Source organism: Balaenoptera borealis (genome assembly GCF_965194805.1).
Source record: "Balaenoptera borealis genome assembly, chromosome: 6".
Lineage (NCBI taxonomy): Eukaryota > Metazoa > Chordata > Mammalia > Artiodactyla > Balaenopteridae > Balaenoptera > Balaenoptera borealis.
The window spans coordinates 125607454-125627474 of record NC_138863.1 but is presented as its reverse complement, the minus strand read 5'-3'; the positions used below and the strand labels follow the sequence as shown (position 1 = coordinate 125627474).

General features: G+C 51.5%; 1 protein-coding gene across 2 annotated transcripts in view; it reads right to left on the bottom strand.

The window, feature by feature from the left end:
- Positions 1-20021, bottom strand: part of MYO7B (myosin VIIB) — a 104009-nt gene that overhangs the window by 43416 nt on the left and 40572 nt on the right. For both annotated transcript variants that reach the window (XM_082396608.1, XM_082396609.1), the window contains exons 6-14: positions 17761-17882; positions 16469-16611; positions 14436-14549; positions 12186-12339; positions 9667-9743; positions 8468-8587; positions 8025-8167; positions 5042-5252; positions 4282-4417 (exon numbers count right to left, since the gene is read on the bottom strand). In XM_082396608.1, the coding sequence (XP_082252734.1) occupies positions 4282-4417; positions 5042-5252; positions 8025-8167; positions 8468-8587; positions 9667-9743; positions 12186-12339; positions 14436-14549; positions 16469-16611; positions 17761-17882 (1220 nt within the window). The remainder of the gene's footprint in view (positions 1-4281; positions 4418-5041; positions 5253-8024; positions 8168-8467; positions 8588-9666; positions 9744-12185; positions 12340-14435; positions 14550-16468; positions 16612-17760; positions 17883-20021) is intronic.

Sequence of the window (20021 nt, the reverse complement as noted above, 5' to 3'; positions counted from 1 at the left end):
CCGAGGGCAGTGTCTGCAGGCTCTCATCAGGGCTCTGAATTTCTGGGGACCCTGGGCAAGTATGATCGAGGCAACTGCGTGTTTACATAAAGGAGCCAAAAGAAGAAGAGAAGGGAAAGGAGAAAGTACAGAAACCTCCCCACCCCTCATAATCCCTGAAAATCTGGCAGCCTGGTCACGTCCAGGCAGCTTGCAGTCTGGAGAGGAAGACCTGGGCACTCCCGCCTGGAGGCCCACCCTTCCCAGCTGGCCAGTCTGTGCAGGAGCGGCCACTTCAAAACGCCCCTGCGGAACCAGCGCGGGGGCAGTAGCTGCTTTGCTCTTCCTGGAAGCCCAAAACGGGGAAACGAAAGAAATTAAACACCATTTGGCTTCCTGGCTTCAAGGATGGGGGGTGGGTGACTTGCTGATTATGAGGTCCTGAGACGTATTTCCCCTCTTCATCATAAGTTTAAACTGCACTGGTCTTGGAAATGAATGTGTGCCCGTAGGCATTGTGCGCACATGTGTGTGAGCATATGTGTGTGCTTGGACAGAGTAGGTTTAAGAACAAAGCATGTCTGTCACTCACTAAGGAGACCCTGAGGGCCTGGGAACCCCAGGGCCCCTCTACCAGCCCTGCTCTGGGGCCTTGGAAGGACTTTCTAGGGCCAAGGGGCCCTCCAGCCTAAGGACTGAGCCTCCAGAAATCAGGGAGGGCAATGTATGGGCTGAGCTGTGTCCCCCCACAATCCGTATGTTGAGGCCCTAACCTCCAGTACCTCAGAACGTGACTATATGTGGAGAGAAGGGCCTTTAAAGAGATAATTGCGGTAAGATGAGGCTGTTAGAGTGGGCCCTAATCCAGTCTGACTGCTGTCGTATAAGAAGAGGAGATAAGGGACTTCCCTGGTGGCGCAGTGCTTAAGAATCCGCCTGCCAATGCAGGGGACATGGGTTCAGGCCCTAGGCTGGGAAGATCCCAAATGCGGCGGAGCAGCTAAGCCCGTGTGCCACAGCTACTGAGCCGGTGCGCCACAACTACTGAAGCCTGTGTGCGGAGAGCCCGTGCTCCGCAACAAGAGAAGCCACGGCAATGAGAAGCCCGCACACCGCAACCAAGAGTAGTTCCCGCTCGCCGCAATTAGAGAAAGCCTGTGCGCAGCAACGAAGACCCAACGCAGCCAAAAATAAAAATAAATAAATTTATTAAAAAAAAAAGAAGAAGAAGAAGAGATTAGGACCCAGAGACAGTAAAGATGCCAGAAGAGAGACATCAGAAGGAACCAATCCTGCCGACATCTTTGTCTTGGACTCCTGGCCTCCAGAATTGTGAGAAAATACATTTCTGTACGTATTTGTGGAACTTTGCTACGGCAGCGCTGGCCAACGAACAGAGGCGCGGGTCTGGGGGTGAGCAGACAGCACCCCTCCCCTGCTTCCATGGGAGAGAGTGGGCCACCTGAGGCAGGGCACAGGATCGCAGGGAGAAGGCACTGGAAGAGGCTGCTTCTCGAAGCCAGGCTACATGAGGACCCGGGGCCTGCTGAGGGATTCACCCAGCAAGGGCCCGACCCTGACTTGTCCTCATGCTTTGAGTCACCCCACGTTTTCGTGGGGTGCATTCTTAAATTCTTAGGAATTTGAGTAGTGTATGGTCTCTATTTTGTTCAGAATTTAAAAGTGATAACCGATGAAAGACTTTTCTTATTCCCTCTAATTCACAGTTACAGGATATCAGAAGCTGATACAATATTGAAATACTAAGTGGTACTAAGGAACTACAAAAATACTATAGGACTTCCCTGGTGGCGCAGTGGGTAAGAATTCGCCTGCCAATGCCGGGGACACGGGTTCAAGACCTGGTCCGGGAAGATCCCACATGCCGCGGAGTAACTAAGCCCATGTGCCACAACTACAGAGCCTGTGCTCTAGAGGCCATGAGCCACAACTACTGAGCCCGCGTGCCACAACTACTGAAGCCTGCACGCTAGAGCCCGTGTTCCGCAATAAGAGAAGCCACGGTAATGAGAAGCCCACGCACCGCAACGAAGAGTAGCCCCAGCTCGCCGCAACTAGAGAAAGCCCGCGCGCAGCAATGAAGACCCAACACAGCCAAAAATAAATAAATAAATTTATGTTAAAAAAAAAACAAAAGCAAACAAACAAAAAAACCCAAAAATACTATAAAGCTCATCTGTGTATCTCTGCCATTTAACAGTTAATTTAACAAAACTATAACTGAATTGTATGCATACCAAAAAGAAAACCCCACACAGCCTGGTGTGGGGTGCAGGGAGGCCGCACCAAGGGTGGAAGAAGGAAGCCTGGTTTCCCCTCTGAGAGCAGGTGCTGTGAGAGGAGGGGACTGGACCGGGAGCTGGGGCCATGCGGCCCTCACCAAGCTGGGAGCGGTGAGAGCCTAGGCGAGGCTCCAAGGCCACCTAAGCCCCTCTCCCAGCTGTGTGCCAGGAGGCTGCTTTCTGCAGGTGGGGACGGGCAGACACTTGGTGGCACCCTGTGCCTCTCCAGGCTTAGGCAAAGCCTCCCCGCCCGAGGTGTTCTCAGAGTCGGGGGAGGGTCAAGGCACCCCTGGGCTCAGTCCCTCAAAAGACAGAGTAAATGGGGCTCAAGTTGTCAGCACAGCAGGGCGCCAAAAGAAAAACCAGCAGGCCCATTGTCAAAGAGCGTGAATAAAATTTTGCACTCAGAAGGAAGCTACCTTAATCTTAGCATACAGGAAAGCTTCAGGTCACTTCAAAGACTAAAACTTGGCCTTGAGTAGCCCATGGAGGTTGCTGCGCTCAGTGTCTTTGTATTCTGGGATTCTGGGGTCCCGCTAGCTCTGGTCTCTCCCTTTCGGAAGAGCGCCAAAGCCAGGATCTGGTGGGAACTACGAAGGAGCAGCCTCGCCTCCTTATTTTTCCAACAGAAATAATCCCCTGACCTCCTAACACTGCCCCTCCTCTATGTAAAACATCAGCCCCTCCTGCTGCCTTGTCCCTCCACCTGAAAAGTGCTTGGAACATCCCTGACTCCGAGTTTCCATTTAAACAGATCAGAGCAACTCCTCATTTCTCCATACGAGCCCCACAGTGACACTATGACCGTCTGCCTCGTTTTCCTGACCACAGCACTCTCTGGCCACCTTTCCCATTTTTCTAAGCACATCAGCAGATTGACCACCCCAGGTCTTTATTTCTCCAATCAAAACCATGCCTGACCTTATCTCAGCATATACACTTTCACTACCAAGAGAGTGAAAAGGTAACCCACAGAATAGGAGATAATATTTGCACATTCTGTATCTGTTCAGGTACTTACAATAAAAAAGAAGACAATTAGCATGTGCTCATAAGGAGCTGGAGAAATTGGAACCTTCATATATTGCTGATGGGAATGTAAAATGGTGCAGCCGCTTTGGAAAACAGTTTGGTGCTTACTCCAGAAGTTAAATAGGATTACCATATGACCCAGCAATTCCTCTCCTAGGTATATACTCCCAAGAAGTGAAAACATATGTCTACATAAAAATTTGTACGTGGGGAATTCCCTGGCAACCCAGTGGTTAGGACTCTACGCCTTCACTGCCAAGGGCCCGGGTTCAAGGATCCCGCAAGGTGCGGGGCGCGGCCAAAAAATTAAAAAAATTTTTTTAAAAAAGGAAAACTTAAAGTCTTGTACAAGAGTGTTAATAGCAGCATTATTCGTAATAGCCAAGAAGTGGAAACAACCGAAATATCCATCAATTGATGAAAGGATAAACAAAGTGTGGCATATTCGTACAGTGGAATATTGTAATTTAAAGAAACAAAGTACGGACACATGCTGCAACGTGGACGAACCATGAACACATTATGCCAAGTGAAAGAAGCCAGTCACAAAGGCCACATGGTGTATGATTCCGTTTATGTGAAATGTCCAAAACAGGCAAATCCATAGAGACAGAAATCAGTGGTTGCCTAGGGCTGGGGAGAAATGAGGAATGACCGCTAATGGGAGTTTCTTTTTGGGGTGATGGAAAAGTTTTAAAATTGTGGCAACAGCTGCATAATTCTGTGAATATACTAAAAACCATTGAGTTGTAGACTTCAAATGGGTGAATTCTATGGTATGTGAATGATCTCTCAATAGAACTATTACCCACAAAACAAAACACAAACAAACATGCCTGGTCCATTCCATTCCCTCTGTCCCATTGCTGGTCCTGCAGAATGACCTAGTCCCCTGAGCCTTCTTTCCTTGGCCTCCCTGGTGCTCGGGATTTGGAAGGAAGGGGCTGCGGAGAGGAGCTGCACCCACCTTCTGCGTGGTAGTACACCTCGCCGGCAAAGTGGGCGATGCCAAATCGGGCATCGTGGATGTTCTTGGGCTGCAGGAAGGCCTTGTTGTTGGCATGGACATTCTTCAGTTTTTGCAGCAAGGTGGTGTCTGTCCCCTGGAAGAACGGACACCCTATGGGCTGAGGTCCCAGAGTCCAGCCACTGGGAGGTCAGCTGGCACAGCCCCAGGTCTCAGGGGCTCCCTCAAGGGGGCAAAACAACTGGGTTCAAAATGACTGAGGGCCTTTCTACAGACAGCAAACAGATGCCCAGGTGGCGGCAGCTTGTTGCAGTGAGTGAGGACAGAGGCAGGAGTAGAGACTGGGTCTCTCTCCCACCGCCAGCTCTCCTGCTCCGCCCTTCCCTACAGCTGCCCAGGGACCAGAGCTTCTCCCTTCTGTGGATCAGAGCTCTCACTGACTACATTTGAGAATCCATCTCCCCAAGGACAGGCAGAGTCCCCCAAAGTGAGAATGAAAGTGTTTCCTTGTCTTGAACCCTCTGCAGCCCTTGACCCACAAGGCTGAACAAGCCCCCTCTTGGGGTGTGTCCTTGAATCTAAATAACGCATGCTGGGGAGTGGGAGTGAGGGTAGAGTCAGATGCCTTCCTGCGAGAGGCAGGCCTTGAAGGAGAGGAAGGCTGGGGCTTGTCTGCTAACCCCCGGCAGAGGTTCCAGCAGCCCCGGAGTTTCCCACGTGTGGGGTCTCCACCCGAGGGGCGGCGAGCCCAGGGGCGCACCTGTGGGAAGTGGCTCTCTTCGTCCAGGAGGGAGATGATGCTCAAGGGCTTGAGGGCCAGCAGGTCCAGCGTGGGCAGGTTGTCGTGGTAGTGGATGTAGTCCCAGGCGATGCGCTCGGTGCGGTACTCCTCCTGCTCCATGGTGAACACGTGCTGCACGAAGAGCTGTTGCAGGTGCTCGTTGGCCAGGTTGATGCAGAGCTGCTCGAAGCTGTGGGGACAGGGCCGCCCCGGGCGGGGCAGGGTTGGCTCGATCGCTACTGCAGCCGGCCACTGGCACACAGCTGCACACCCCCAAACACATGCACACGCCGACACACAACCTCCCTCTTCTTCTACCTCCACCTCCATCACCTCCTTCGCCCCACGGCAAACAGACTCAGAGACATGAGGAGGCTCTGTGTATCATCAAGCCCCTGCCTTTGGCTCCTTACGGTCCCCTGCAGTGTCCTCTGCCAGGCCTGCCTATCCTGACATGGAGACAATCCCTGGGGGACCAAATGTCCGGTAGCCACCCCAGCATCCATGGGCACGTGGCCTTGGTATTAAGATGAGCTTCTGGCTGGGCTCCTTTGCATCAACCAGACATACCCCCTACCCCCACCCCAATCCTCCCAACCTGTTCTTCCTCCTGGGTTCCCCACCTTGGGAAATGGGTCCGCCACTTATCTCCCCTAGCTCAGGTCAGAAAGCAGCCCGTCATGCCTGACACCCCTCTCTCCCTCCTCCCCAATTCCAATCAGTTGCCAAAGTCTGGTCCACGCTTTCTCCAACACAGACCTGTTTACTTCTTTTCACCGCCACTGCTGCTACCTTAATCCAGGCCACCCTTCTCCCTCACCTGGAGCGCGGTAACAGCCTGCTCACGGCTCTGCCTGCCTCCAGCCTCACCCCCGCAATCACCCTCCACAGCCACTAGGGGGAGCTGGTCCTGGGAGGCTGTCATCCCCCTGTGCTTGCGTTTGGAATGGCTTGTATCTTAACAATCGTGGCCAAGTTGTTAGGGAAACCACTGACCGAAACCGCCCGCCCTGGCCAGGCCTGATAGTAACCACTTGCATGAGTTATCTTAAACAGGAGGTCCTGGTAAGGAATGTGGAACTAACAAGCTACCACCAAGTGGAAGAATTCGGGAAAGGTCAAAAGAGAGAGGAGACACCAGTCCATATGTCCTACCAACCTCCCAGAATCTTTCTCGCTGGAATCCATCTTGGCTGAGCGATGTGCGCGCCACCAGGAAGGACCCTGAGTCAGAGCAATTGGCCAGAGACAACCCAGAAACTAACCCCATCACCATAAAACCTGAGACTGCGAGCCACATGGCAGAGCAGTTCTCCTGGTTTCCCTTAGCCTCCTGCTCTCCACCCGGGCACCTCTTCCCAATAAAGTCTCTTGCTTTGTCAGCACATGTGTCTCCTCGGACAATTCATTTCCGAGTGTTAGACAAGGGCCCACTCTCGGGCCCTGGAAGCGGTCCCCCTTCCTGGAACAAAGGGACCTTCTAAGACTTCAGTTGGAGATAGGGCCTCAGGCAGGGGCATGCCAGGGTCAGGACAGCCCCTTGGCTCCTCTGACAGTTCCCAGAGGCCTCCACTTGGAACCGAAACCAAGCAGGACCCTGCGGGACCCTCCTAGGTACAAAAGCCCCTCTGCATCCCCTGTTTCTTGTTTGCAGAGAAAGGCTTTAGTCTCCTAGGCCATCCCTGAGTTCCAAAGAGCAGACTCAAGCAGTTACTAATTAGGGAAGTGAGGAAATGCAGTCAAGAAACAATAATGCAGTGATAAAACAGAGTCCTAGTTCTTCCTCAAGGGGTATACATAACAATCTGATGCATCTCTTTGAGTTCTTCTACAGAAACTAAGATCCCTGCCCAGGTGGAGGATGGTGACTACACGCTGACCACAACCACGTAGACCCCCAGACTGGTTGGAACCAGAAGGTTGATGATTAAGCTACCTGAAACATCACCCTATTACCTCACCACCAACCAATCAGAAGAAAGTCCACAAGCTGATCACGTACCCTGTGACCCTCATCCCGAAAGTTGCCTTTAAAAAACTTTCCCTGAAAGTCACCAAGGAGTTTGTGTTTTGAGCATGAGCTGCCCGTTCTCCTTGCCTGACCCTGCAATAAACGCTGTGTTTTCCTTCACTCTAGCCCAGTGTCAGTAGATTGGCTTTGCTGCACATTGGGTGAGCAGACCTGAATTCAGTTCGGTAACAGAACCAACTCTAGGCTCCATCCAGCCCATCCCTTTAAGTGAACCAGGCTCACCTGGGTAAGCTAGGTCACGCATGTAGGACGCCTCCTGCTTGCTTGTCCCCAGTCCTCATTTCCTCGTCCTCCGGCCCCCGGATAACACCCCAGAGCAACACCTGTCCTCATCTGGCCCCACTGCCTGGCTCCCCTCACCACACCTCTCTACCCCCACCCCCAGCCTTCATCACAGTCTCAGCTGGGAATTACTTTTCTGAACTGCCTCCTGCCTCCAGATCTTTAGCCTCCAGACTGGGACACTGGATCAAAAGTGTCTTGCCTCACCTTACCCCTGCCAAACTGAAGAGTCGGTGATGGGCCACAAACCCCATTACCTAGTATGATATCCCACCTAGATGCAGTTGCATCAGTGTTACTGATTTCCATTTTCACCCTAACCACATGTGATGATTCACTCTAGTTCATGAGGAGAGCGGATGGCTCAAGAGGGGTGATGAATGCTGAGGTGCTTTTAGCCTGACTCTCAGGGATGCTTTTAGTTATGTGGCCTTTTCTAGACATGTTGTGGATGCCAGGGGATGTGCATGGACCACCTCAGTGAGGAAAGCCATAGTCTTGCTGAGGGACTCACCCTGGTGTCTGTGAGCAGAGGTGAGAGGTCCTGCTCCTAGCCCAGAGGGGGAGGAATGCCTACCCTCCAGCTGGCTCAGAGAAGAGCTAAGCTTATCTTCCATTTTCCAAAAGCAGGTGCACTGATCTCCATACCTATTTTTCTGGAAATTTTCAAAACCAAATATGTCCAGGAGGCCGATGGTCCTTCGCACGTTTTTGGGGTCCTGGGCAGGTGGGGTGAAAATTGCAGCGTTGATTTTCTTGAGAATCCACAGGAAGAGGTGCCCATAGATGCCCTGCGGAGACATGGGGTAGAGCCCACAGGCTTTGATGTACAAGAGGAAGGCTGCCCCTTCCCAGTTCACCTGGAAGGGCTGCAGGCACACTGGATCTCATGGACCTACTCAGGGAGATCATCCCTACTTTAAGGTAAGAAACCACCCTGGAGAGACTAGGCAGCCCATGGTCACCAGGCAGGTGACCGGCAGAGTTGGGACTTGCCCAGCTATCTCTGCCCTTTCCTGCTGTCCACCCACAAGGCAAGGAGCCATGCTCAACAGATTGACATGCGGGCGTCTTTTCCCGCAGCTCTGTACCTTGACGAAGGCATCCCTCCGGTCTGCAGCCTGGGCGATGTTCAGGGGCCTGGTGACAAACTCCCCACGGATGATGATGGAGTGCTTGATCAGACAGTCTCGGAGTGCCTGATCCTTCACCTGGAAGGCAGGTGGGGGCTGGCATCACAGCTGACTGAGCAGGGCCTGGCGCCAACACCTTGTCTCATGACCAAATACCCTATGCCCAAGGCCTGAGGGTCGGAGATGCCTGTGACTAGGGCCAGAGTCAGGATGCTGGGCAGGGCCCGGTCCGGGGTCAGTCTGAGCACTGGGGTATCAGTGCTGGGGAAGGATGCACAAGCTGGGTGGGCCCCGAGCACGCTGGCTGCTTGGTTGACCGGTCCTGTGCTGGTCTCCTGGTGCTGGGCCCACCATTGGGTGGACCCTGGGAAACAACGGGAAGGAAGGGCTCTGAGGCCCGGCCATTGACATCTGGATACGCCCCAAGTGACGTCACTCCTGCCTGGAGGCTGAAGACCCAAGGGAGCAAGAGGAGTCTGGATGGAGTCCCTCCCACCATGCGGGGAAGACTGAACCAGCAAAAACCGAAGGTTTCTAAGAACCCTGAACCACATGAAGAACATTAGCAGCAAAACATACCCACCTTATGTGATTGCTTTTTTCCCCTCCCCTTCTGATTCTATTAATTTCCCACTGGACCTGTCAACGGGGTGTCATTTGGAGGACATTACAATGCCCCATCGCTCCAAGTCAACGCTCTATTTGGTCTCCTTAATAACGTGTAGGGTGAATGGTCTGAGCACATTCCACGGGCCCAGAATAGCACAACTCATGGAGAAGCCCCGGGGACCAGGACACGGGGCAGGGACCTTTTGATGTAAGGACAACAGATTGTGTGAGTGGGGAGAGCCTGGGGTCTGGGTGGGGTGGAAAGTTGAGTAAAGGCCACAGAAGAGCAGGAGGGTCAGGGAAAAGGGAAGAAACACATGTTCGAGCAAAACTGATCATTTCCAGGACTTCGTTAATGGTTAGCTCCATGACCCCACCCTGATTCCCAACCCCAGGGCCTGCAACACTCCACCAGGGAGCTCAGGGGGTGAGCGGAGAGCTTGGGAGAGGGGTAGGAGCAAGGAACTAGAGCCTGGGAAGGGCTGTCATCCCAGACCCCCGGGGCTCTTCACGAAAATGGAAGCTGGCGGACATAACAGCCCAGTCACCTCCAGTAACTTTATCACGGTGGGAAAGGCGGGCGTCTCCATCACGTCAGAGGAGTCCAGGTTCTCGAAGACCGCAGCTGCAGAGAGAAGCAATGACCCTGAGAGGCAAATTGGCCTGAAGTGATGGGACAGAGACCTCAGGAAGGCAGCCCCAGATCCACACTTAGAGACAACCGTCCCCAGGAGGGAAGCACTGCCTCTCCCAGACCCCGTCTGAGAGCCGAGGCCTCCCTGGGGACCTATCAACACCTTAGCTGTAACTACTGTTAACAGGGTATGTCCCCCTCTGCTGAGATCGGGACCCTGACTCAAAGGGGAGTTTGAAGTTATTGGAGGGAGAAGGTACTGGTGGGGCAGGTGGGGTCTCCTGAGGGAGAAAATCAGCCATCAGTCCCCTTCCATCCACTCTGCTGTCCATAGAAACCTAGGCGTGTTCGTTCGTTTGGTCAAACAAGCACGGAGCTGAGTGGAGGAGTGGCTGGAGGCCGGGCCCGGCTCTGTTGCACGTCTCCTGACCCACCTCCTGGTTCAAGTCCCTCCCCTTTGAGGCCCTCCACCTTAGGGCTGCTGAGCTGGGGGGAGGGAGGAATGCTGTTTCTGTATTTTTTTTTCTTTTTTAAACTTTAAAAAATTGTAAAATAAAGCATACAGATTTTTTAAAATGCATAAAATCCAAGGGCATGTTATAACGGATAATTATTAAGTCAACAGTGTGTAACGACCACTGAAGCCAAAACCCAGAGTCTCACTAACACCCGCAGCCTCCTACATCCTTTCCTGCTCAGACCAGTTCCTCCACAAGAGGCAGTATTCTCCTGACCTCCATGGAAACCAGTTCCCTATTTTCTCTTTATCTTTTTCCTACCTACATATGAATCCCTAAACAGCATTTAATTTTACCTGTTTACCTGTGTATCATCTAACCACCTGCATTCCTTTGTAACATTTAATTTTACCTGTTTTTAAATTTTGTGTAAGTGTGATCTATAATTGTCTGTATTCTTTCACTTGGCTTCATTTCTTCAATATCACATTTGATTCTCTTCCATGTCCTGAAGCCCCCTGCTTGTCAGCACCCACGTCTGGTTCATTACATGGTCACCTAGCTACAACTTGCCTGGAGCAGATTTCCTCATATCCTGTGAGACAGTGGTTCAAGTTCATGTTTTCTATATGAATCGCTCTAGAACAGTTTATTGAAAAGTCCATCTTTTCCACACTGCTCTATGAATTGGTGTCTTTCATTAGATCTAAAGCCAGCCATAATCTCTTCAAATGTTGTGTATGCCCCATCCCTCTCTTTTCCTTTAGAACTCGAATTAAATGTATACTACATCTTCTCACTGTATCTTCTAGGTCTCCTACTCTCTCTTTTATATTTTCCATCTTTTTATCTCTCCATGCTGTACACACAGTTTCTTCTGACATTTCCTCCTTTTTCACATTATAAAACTGGCCGATAGGGACTTCCCTGGTGGTGCAGTGGTTAAGAATCTGCCTGCCAATGCAGGGGACACAGGTTCGAGCCCTGGCCCGGGAAGATCCCACATGCTATGTAGCAACTAAGCCCGTGCGCCACAACTACTGAGCCCACGTGCCACAACTACTGAAGCCTGCGCGCCTAGAGCCTGTGCTCTGCAACAAGAGAAGCCACCGCAGTGAGAAGCCCGTGCACCACAACAAAGACCCAATGCAGCCAAAAATAAATAAATAAACAAATAATTTAAAAAATATATATTAAAAAAAAACTGGCCGTTAAACTCATCCATTGAGTTCATTTGGGTTTTTTTTTTTTTTTTTTTTTTTTTACTTTAGAATTTCTATGTGGTTCCTTTTAAAATCTGTAATGTCACTTTTTTTATAGTTTCCAGTTCCCTGTCTAAATTTTCAGGCTTGGTTTTTTCTTTTCTTGAACAAAGCAAGCATAGCTGCTTTGTGGTCTGTGCTCAGTAATTCCAATCTCTGAAATCTATGTGGCTCTGTTTCTATTGTCTATTATGTCTGCTGATTCTTGCTCATGGTATCTCATTTCCTTGTTCTTGTTTATTTTTGGAGGCATGCTGGATGTTGTGTTTGAAACTGTTTAAAGGAATAATTTGTGACCTAGGTTGATGCTATTTTCTTCCACAGAGGATTATCAGCAACTCTGTCAGTCAGGCGCTTGGAGGCACTAACAAGCCAGGACACCTTAATCCCCAGACCAACTGGATGCTTACAAACTGGTTTGTAAGTTCACGCACGGCTTTGCTTACTCTGGCTCACCCTTTGGGTTCCCAGCCAAAAGTGGGGGGATGATTGATCAGAGTCTTCACCTTTGGAGGGCCCTAAGCTTTGGCATCTCCCCCCTAACCCCACAAGGCCTCCAAAATCATAGCTAAAATTTTCAATGTACTTTTCCAAGATGCTGTGACTTTGGTGGGTCCTTTGGGTGAGGACCCGCAGGGATTTTTTTCCTCCTCTGTCCCAGTCCCCCCATTCTTCCTCCCCAGGGGGTGTACTCTGGGTGGAAACAGCATTACCCATGAACTCCACATTCCCCAGGTGGAGAATGGCGGCCAGCAGCTTGCTGAGGTCCCAGTTCTCAGAGTCGGAGAACATGAGGATCTTCATGGCTGAGCGGACGTGGGCATAGTTCTTGGCGTCACTGAGCCCCTCACAGGAGGTACAGTTCCCCTGCAAGATCGGGCCCATCAGGTTTCTGGGGCCACCCCACACCCTACCTCCTCCACTGTAGGGCCAGCAAGGCAGGGATGCATCAGGGATTCGGCCAAAGGGCCCTGGTAAGTGATACTGCACTGGCTCCGGGTGGATCCCAAGGGGCCACCTGGAGGCCCAAGCTCAAAAAATACACAGAAGGGCTTCCCTGGTGGCGCAGTGGTTAAGAATCCACCTGTCAATGCAGGGGGACACGGGTTCGCGCCCTGGTCGGGGAAGATCCCATGTGCCGCAGGGCAGCTAAGCCCGTGAGCCACAACTACTGAGCCCGCGTGCCACAACTACTGAAGCCCGCGCGCCTAGAGCCCGTGCTCTGCAACAAGAGAAGCCACCGCAATGAGAAGCCCATGCACCGCAATGAAGAGTAGCCCCCGCTCGCCGCAACTAGAGAAAGCCCGCACACAGCAACAAAAACCCAAATCAGCCAAAAATAAATAAATAAATAAATACACAAATATTTTTAAAAAAGAAAAAGAAAATACACAGAGGCGCAACAGTGGTGACACAGATGCAGCGTGCTATGGTAGCCTGACAGCTGTGTGGCCACGGCTAAGTCATTCCGCTTCTCTGAGCCTCTATTTGTCAGCCATCCATGGTAACGCCTGCCTCACCCTCTCGGGGGTAACATCACGGGTTCATTCCTTTAATAAACACTTTCCAAGGCTCACTGTGTGCCAGCCCCTGGGCTATGTGCTGGGAATTCAGAAATGGAGAGACCAGGCCCTGCCCTGGGTGCTGTTGCATCCAGGAGGGGAGGCACAAAGCGAATGGCAGGGTCACAGGCTGTTACAGGCGCTGAGACCGAAGGGGGCTGGGCCGGCCTCCTGGGAGCTGGGGAAAGGCTTCCTGGAGGAGGCATCTGAGCGGTCCCACAGGCTGAGCTTCACAGCAGCACAGGGGAGAAACGGCCAGAACTGGGCAGTGAGGTGGGAGGCACGGGTGGAAGCCGCAAGGAGCCTGGCGTCGCCGCTGAGGGGGAGAGGTTGGTGGGTGGTGGGATGTGGAGGGACTTGGAAACCTTGCCAAGGAGCCACAAGGAGCCCCTGAAGAGCTGCAATGAGAGACGTGGTCTGTCAGACTTGCTCTGTGGGAGGTCTCGGGCTGGATGATAGATTGGGGTCAAGTCTGGAGAGAGGGGGGACCCAGGAGGAAGCTAGCACCATGGTCTAGGCAAGAGGTGACGGAGGCCTCCAGGCAGAGACCCAGGAGAGAGGGCTTAGGCAGGACACAGGGTCAAGACGTGGGTTTCACTCATTCCCTCAGCAGCAAGGTGAGCCTGATGGCTGCTTGTGCTACACTGTTCGTGCATGGGGACGCAGCGAGCAAGGCCCCTGCTCTCCTGGAGCTCAAGTTCTAGCGGCACCTCCGAGGATGGTGAGTGGAATGAAACGAGGGTTTCAGAGCCTTCTGTCCATAGGGACCAAAGTTAGATGAGGCTTGTGGGGCGGGACCATGGGCTCAGTAAGAAACAGGGAAGCACACGGACAAGGGCAAGCCTCTGATGGCCGCAAAGTGGATGCCAAACACAGAAAGGGTGGCGTGGAGAACGGAAAAGGGGCGTCCTCAGTCCCTGCCCAGGGGCCCGACCACAGTTTGGGCTTTTATGAGGCTGTAAACCAAGGGTTGAGCTGGAGCCGGCCCTTCTTCCTTCTTCCTCATTGTTATTGAGAGGCGGGGAGGGGAGAGGAGGGGCAGGGAGAGGAGGGAAGGGGTAGGAAGGGGAGGGGGGAAGGGAAGGGAGAGGCGGGGAGGGAAAGGAAGGTTGAACAGAAACCTGCACCGGGTCTCCTCCTCTTCCTCCCGGAGCCCCAGGCCACAGGAGGCTGAGGCATGGGGAGGAAGCAGGACGGGAAGGGGCGGGGAGAGGCGGGGCGGGGCAGGGGCAGGGTGAGAAGGGGCGGGGTGAGGAGGGAAGGGGCGGGGAGAGGCAGGGCAGGGGGGGGCAGGGCGAGAAGGGGAGGGGCTAGGAGGGAAGGGGCGGGGAGAGGCGAGGCGGGGCGGGGGCGGGGCGAGAAGGGGCGGGGCGGGGCGGGGAGGGGCAGCGCGGGCCTCACCATGGTCAGGTAGTGGTACTCAGAGGGCGTGCCCAGGCACAGCAGCTGCTTCTCCTCCGCGCTCATCCCCATGAGCATGCAGTAGAAGATGTGGTAGTTCCGCTCCTCGGGGGCCTAGTGGGGAGGGAGTTCCAGGGAGCTCGTAAGCATCTCCCCCGAGGCTGCGGGGCCTCAGGACTGTCTCCTGCCCCCAGCCCTGTCCCAGCTTCCTTCCTTCTCAGCAGGTAGGGCTCCGGCATTGACCTGAGGGATGGCCACGCCCGCTCGCTCCTCCAAGGCCAGCCCATCCTGACTGTTCTGCGCGGAAAGGCCACCTTGCCCTTGGAACTCGTCACTCCCCGGGGCTACCCTGCATCCCGACTGCTCCTCGCAGCCCGGAGTCACAGGGGAGGCAGTGTGTCCAGATTCAGACCCGGGCCCTCCGACTCAGAACCCTGGACTCTTTACAGTCTACGGTGAAGCCTTCCTATTCACCGTGTGACCCCCAGGACCTGACATCCACAGGTTTACCTAGCTGGGCCTCTGCATTTTTAAACTTTATTTCACATCCCCATTGTGAAATTCAGACAGTGCCAAGTATAGAGTGTTAAAGGGTGAGTTTCTTTCCGCCCCACCTTGCCACTCCTCAAATGACCTCCTCTTCCTCCTCAGAACAGTTTGATGGCCTGTGTTCCTTTCTAGACATCACTAATGTATTTACTTAGAGTATATCTATGAAAAGTTTATTTTTATTTTTTAGGCAAGAACATACTTATTGTTCTTCAGCTTCCTCTTTTTCTCATCTAAATGGGTCTCTTAGCCATCTGTCTACACTGACACAGACACACCTCCCCATCCTTTTAACTTGCCCAGCATTCCACAGTATAGATATGCCAAAATTTTTTCATCTTATCATGGACAGGACTTGTCTCTGACCTGCTTTAGAAGTCTCCTGTCCATCCTGGGGTACCTCTCTGAGGAACAAATTCTCTGAATTCACCAACCTCCATGCGAAGAATTATAAGCTTCTGGAAAGGGCAAACTTTGGAGTTGGAGAGACTACCTTCTACTAGTTCTGTGACCCTGGATAAGTTACTTAACTTACCCGGACTCAGTTTCTTCATCTATACAATGGGGAGAAAGAGACCCGTCTCTCATGGTTGTTGTGAAGGTCTAATGAGATAATGCAGGGGAAACACCTGGCGCCAGGTGGGGGTCACTAAAGGTGAGCTTCCTTCTTCAGCTTGCCCAGGTGTCTGTCTGTCCTAACACACAGCACCAGTCCCTTTGGCGGCACGTCCCCAATCTGAAACATCGTGTGTGTGTGGTACGTGTGCGCTCATGCATACACGTGTTGGGGGTTATAGCATCATAGGAGAGAGCACCCTACCCCCAACAAAGCCGTGTTAACTCAGCCGACGTGGCTGCCACACTTTGGGCCCCTTGTGACCCAGGACTGTCTACTTGATTTGTGGGGCACAGTGCAGAATGAAAGCATGGGGCTTCTTGCTAAAGACTTATTAAGAATTTCAAGATGGCAACAACAGAGCATCAAACCGAGACCGGGCCCCCATGAGTACAAGGCCCTGTGTTGACGACACAGGCCCCATGCCACCTCATTTCCTGCAGGTGGTCTTTTGGACAGTGTCACCTAGGTCCTCCTGCCAGGCGCCTCAACACACCTGAAGATACATCCACCCCCAGACGGGGACTGGCCTGGCCTCAGAATTAATTCTAGTAGAGGTGAAGAGTAGTAAGCACCAAAGGATGAGAACAACTGTATAGATGGAAAATTCAAAAGAGAACATCCTTGAATAAATCATTTCCTTGAATATTGGGGAAGGACCATCATTATCCAATTCTAAGGGTCCTTGGCCCATCTCGGACCAGGGTTCAATGACAGCAAGCTAAGGCCTATGGGGATCTGGGGCGGAGGAAAGGAGGGGTGAGAGTGATGGAAGGGACCCCTCTTGGAAGCCTCCCCAATCCCCTGGCTCCTATCCTGGGGTGGGGGGAGGTTCCCCCAGGACCAGTGCAGCAGGCAGAGGCCTCACCTGCCGGCAGACCCGGGATTTCTCCAGGAGAAATTGCTCGATGCACGCCCCCTCAATCACCCCACTGGGGTTGAAGTAGATGTCGATGTACTTCCCAAAGCGGCTTGAGTTGTCGTTTCGGATCGTCTTGGCATTTCCAAAGGCTGAGGGCCGACAGATGATGCCCATGATGGGAGCAGAGAAGAGAAATTTTACTCTTACTGGGGTCCTCTGGGAAGCCTTCTCAGAGGAGGTGGCCAAGCCCAGACTCGAAGGATGGGTAGGATTACAGTGGACAGTGGTGGCAGCCGAGGGTTTGCTAAGAGGAAGGCAAAGTGCAGCTAAAGGTTCGGAGGTCAGAAAGCACGGGGTGTGCTTCCAGGGAGGGAAATTCGGCTGGACCATAGGATACGGGAGGAAAGTAGTGGAAGATGGATGGAGCCGTTAGCAGGGGGTGCCAAGGAGCGCAGAGCCGTGAATGCCAAGCTAAGAAGTTTGGCATTAGTCCCACAGGTGACGGGGGAAGCAGGAAACCTTCTGAGGGAGAGTGGAGGCAGATTTACATTTTAGAAAGATTGCTCAGGCTGTAGGGTGGAGGCTGGGTTCCAGAGGGCAAGCTTGCAGGGAGAGTGGCAAGAGCTGGCACGGGTCAGGGTGCAGATAAGGAGCTTAGACCAGATGGCATTTGGGCTGCAGCACGATCCAAAGTGCATTCCATAGAGCTGTTTCTGCAAGGTTTTAGGATGTGACTGCATTAGGAAAGATCCTTTGCACACACATCCTCACCTGCACACATAACTGAAAAAAACAGAGGATCTGGCTACTCTTACTAGCATAACGCATTTGGGATCCTTCCATGTATCAATAATCCATTCCCAGCATTTCCCAAATTGATTTCATCTTGGAGCCCTTTTTATTTTATTTTTTAGTCTTTGGCTGCATTGCGCGACATGTGGGATCTTAGTTCCCTGACCAGGGATCGAACCCGCATCCCCTGCAGTACGAGCGCAGAGTCCTAACCACTGGACCGCCAGGGAAGTCCCTTGGAGCCCTTTTTAAAAGGAATACTTGTTAAGGTTCCATGGAAATCACACCTGTGAAAGCTCACCAGATCATCGGTCTTTCTTCTCTGTGCTTCCCGGAAGCCCCCATGCTACCATCCACCCCATCCTTGCCTTTCGTGTCCTGAGGAATCCTGAGAAGTCGCTGAAAGTGTATGGCTTATCCTGCCCTTCCCCACAGGCACCCCCTGGCAGGAAGGTGCCAGCCCACAGGTCCTGGAAAGGAGGCTGGTCCCGTGGGTGCCTGCATACCTTCCAGGATGGGGTTGGCCTCCAGGACCTGCTGCTCAATCCACGAATGCTGGCTGCTGATGGTGGCCAGGAACTGCAGGATGAGCTTGGTGGTCTCTGTTTTCCCTGCTCCAGACTCGCCACTGCAAAGAGGGTATGCAGGAACGTCAGTCAATAGAACAACTATTTTTCAGCACCTCTCAACTCTCCTGCAAACCCATCACAGGCCCGCTTTCTGGGCTGGTCTGAACAAGGATGCTCTCTCCCTGTGCAGAAATCCCACTGCGTTCTTCTTGACGTCCCCTGCCTACTTTGTGTTAGTTTATTAGTGTGTTCATTTTTCCTGCTCGACTCTGCGGGTATGGTTGTATGTGGTCCTTTCCAGGGTCACTGGCACAGTGTTCAGTAACTACATGAATGAATAAGACCAGGTGATGCAGTGCCCTGATATAACGTTCTCTCTGTGAGCAGTGAGGTCATGCTGGCCAGAGGGGGAACGGCATCAGCCTTTCGGGAAAGCAGTCTGGCATAGGCATCAAAACCCTTCAGAATTATACCGCCATTAGTCTAAGGAAAGAATCCTAAAATCAGAAAAAGCCTTCTCCACAAAGCTTCCTGCTCATTAAAGCGTTATTTATTTATCATTGCAACTGTGGAACATGGGAAGCAACAAAAATGGGGGAAATTAGTTGTGGTCCATCCAGTCAGAGAACATTGTGCAGCCACTTAATCCAGGTCTGCACAGAGCCTGCAGTCACATGAGCAATGCTTACCAGTTAAGTGAAGTGGTAAATGTAGGTAGTATTCAGTAAAATTTTAACCAAGTGGGTAGAGGAAGCTTTTTCTTCCAAAAATGTCTAGCAATATTTTTGCTGAGAATATTTTTCTGAAATTTTCTAAAATTTTCATAGTGAATATATATATTAATTTCATAATGATAAAATATGAAAACCAGTTTTTAAAATTACTTAGGGCAGTGCAGTGGCCAAGATAGTGCTATAGAAGGACCTTGAGGACCCTGAGCTTGACTCCTGCCCCCAAATTACAGCTATTTATTTGTTTAAAAGATTTATTCGTTATTTATTGAATTTTTGGCTGTGTTGGGTCTTAGCTGCGGCACACGGGATCTTCATTGAGGCATGCGGGATCTTTCTTTGCAGCGCGCGGGCTTCTCTCTAGTTGTGGCGGGCAGATTTTCTCTCTCTAGTTGTGGTGCTTGAGCTCCAGGGTGCGTGGGCTCTGTAGTTTGTGGCACGCGGGCTCTCTAGTTGAGGCGCGTGAGCTCAGTAGTTGTGTGCGGGCTTAGTTGCTCTGCAGCATGTGGGATCTTAGTTCCCTGACCAAGGATCGACCCCACGTCCCCTGCATTGTAAGGCGGATTATTTACCACTGGACCACCAGGGAAGTCCCCCCAAATTACAACTATTTACAGAGAAATTATTGATGACGAAAACTGGAAGACTAGAGGAAAAGAAATTCTTTAACTAAATACATAAAGAAGGAATCACAGCACAGGGAACTCGACTCAATATTCTGTGATAACCTACATGAGAAAAGAATCTGAAAAAGAATGAATATATGTGTATGTATAACTGAATCGCTTTGCTGTACACCTGAAACTAACGCAACATTGTAAATCAACTCTAATAAAATTAAAAAGACAAAAACCCCAAAACAACAACAACAACAAAACAAAACAAACAAAAAATATTTGCTTAATTGTCTCAGGACTAAATGTTAAATGGAATTATGTTTAAAGAATAAAATACATTTAGTTCACAGTTAAATTATATCAACTCAAAAAAACCAAAAAAACAAAAAAACAACCAGACCAACAACAACAAAGAAGGAACCACAATGAGATGGTAGGAGGGGCAGAGATGCAATATAGTCAAGACCCATACCCCCGGGTAGGTGACCCACGAGTGGAAGAATAATTACAATTATAGAGGTTCTCCCCAAGGAGCGACCCACACTGGGCTCCTGAACCAGGAAGACAAACCCCCAAAATGTTTGCCTTTGAAGGCCGTGGGACCTACTTTTTTTTTTTAATTAAAAAAAAAATTTTTTTTAACATCTTTGTTGGAGTATAATTGCTTTACAATGGTGTGTTAGTTTCTGCTTTATAACAAAGTAAATCAGTTATCGTGGGACCTACTTTAAGAAGAGCCAGAGAGCTGTGGGGGATAGAGACTCCACTCCTAAAGGGTGCACACAGAACCTCACACTGCTTGCCTGGGGCAGAAGCGGTGATTTGAAAGGAGGCTGGGTCAGACCTGCTG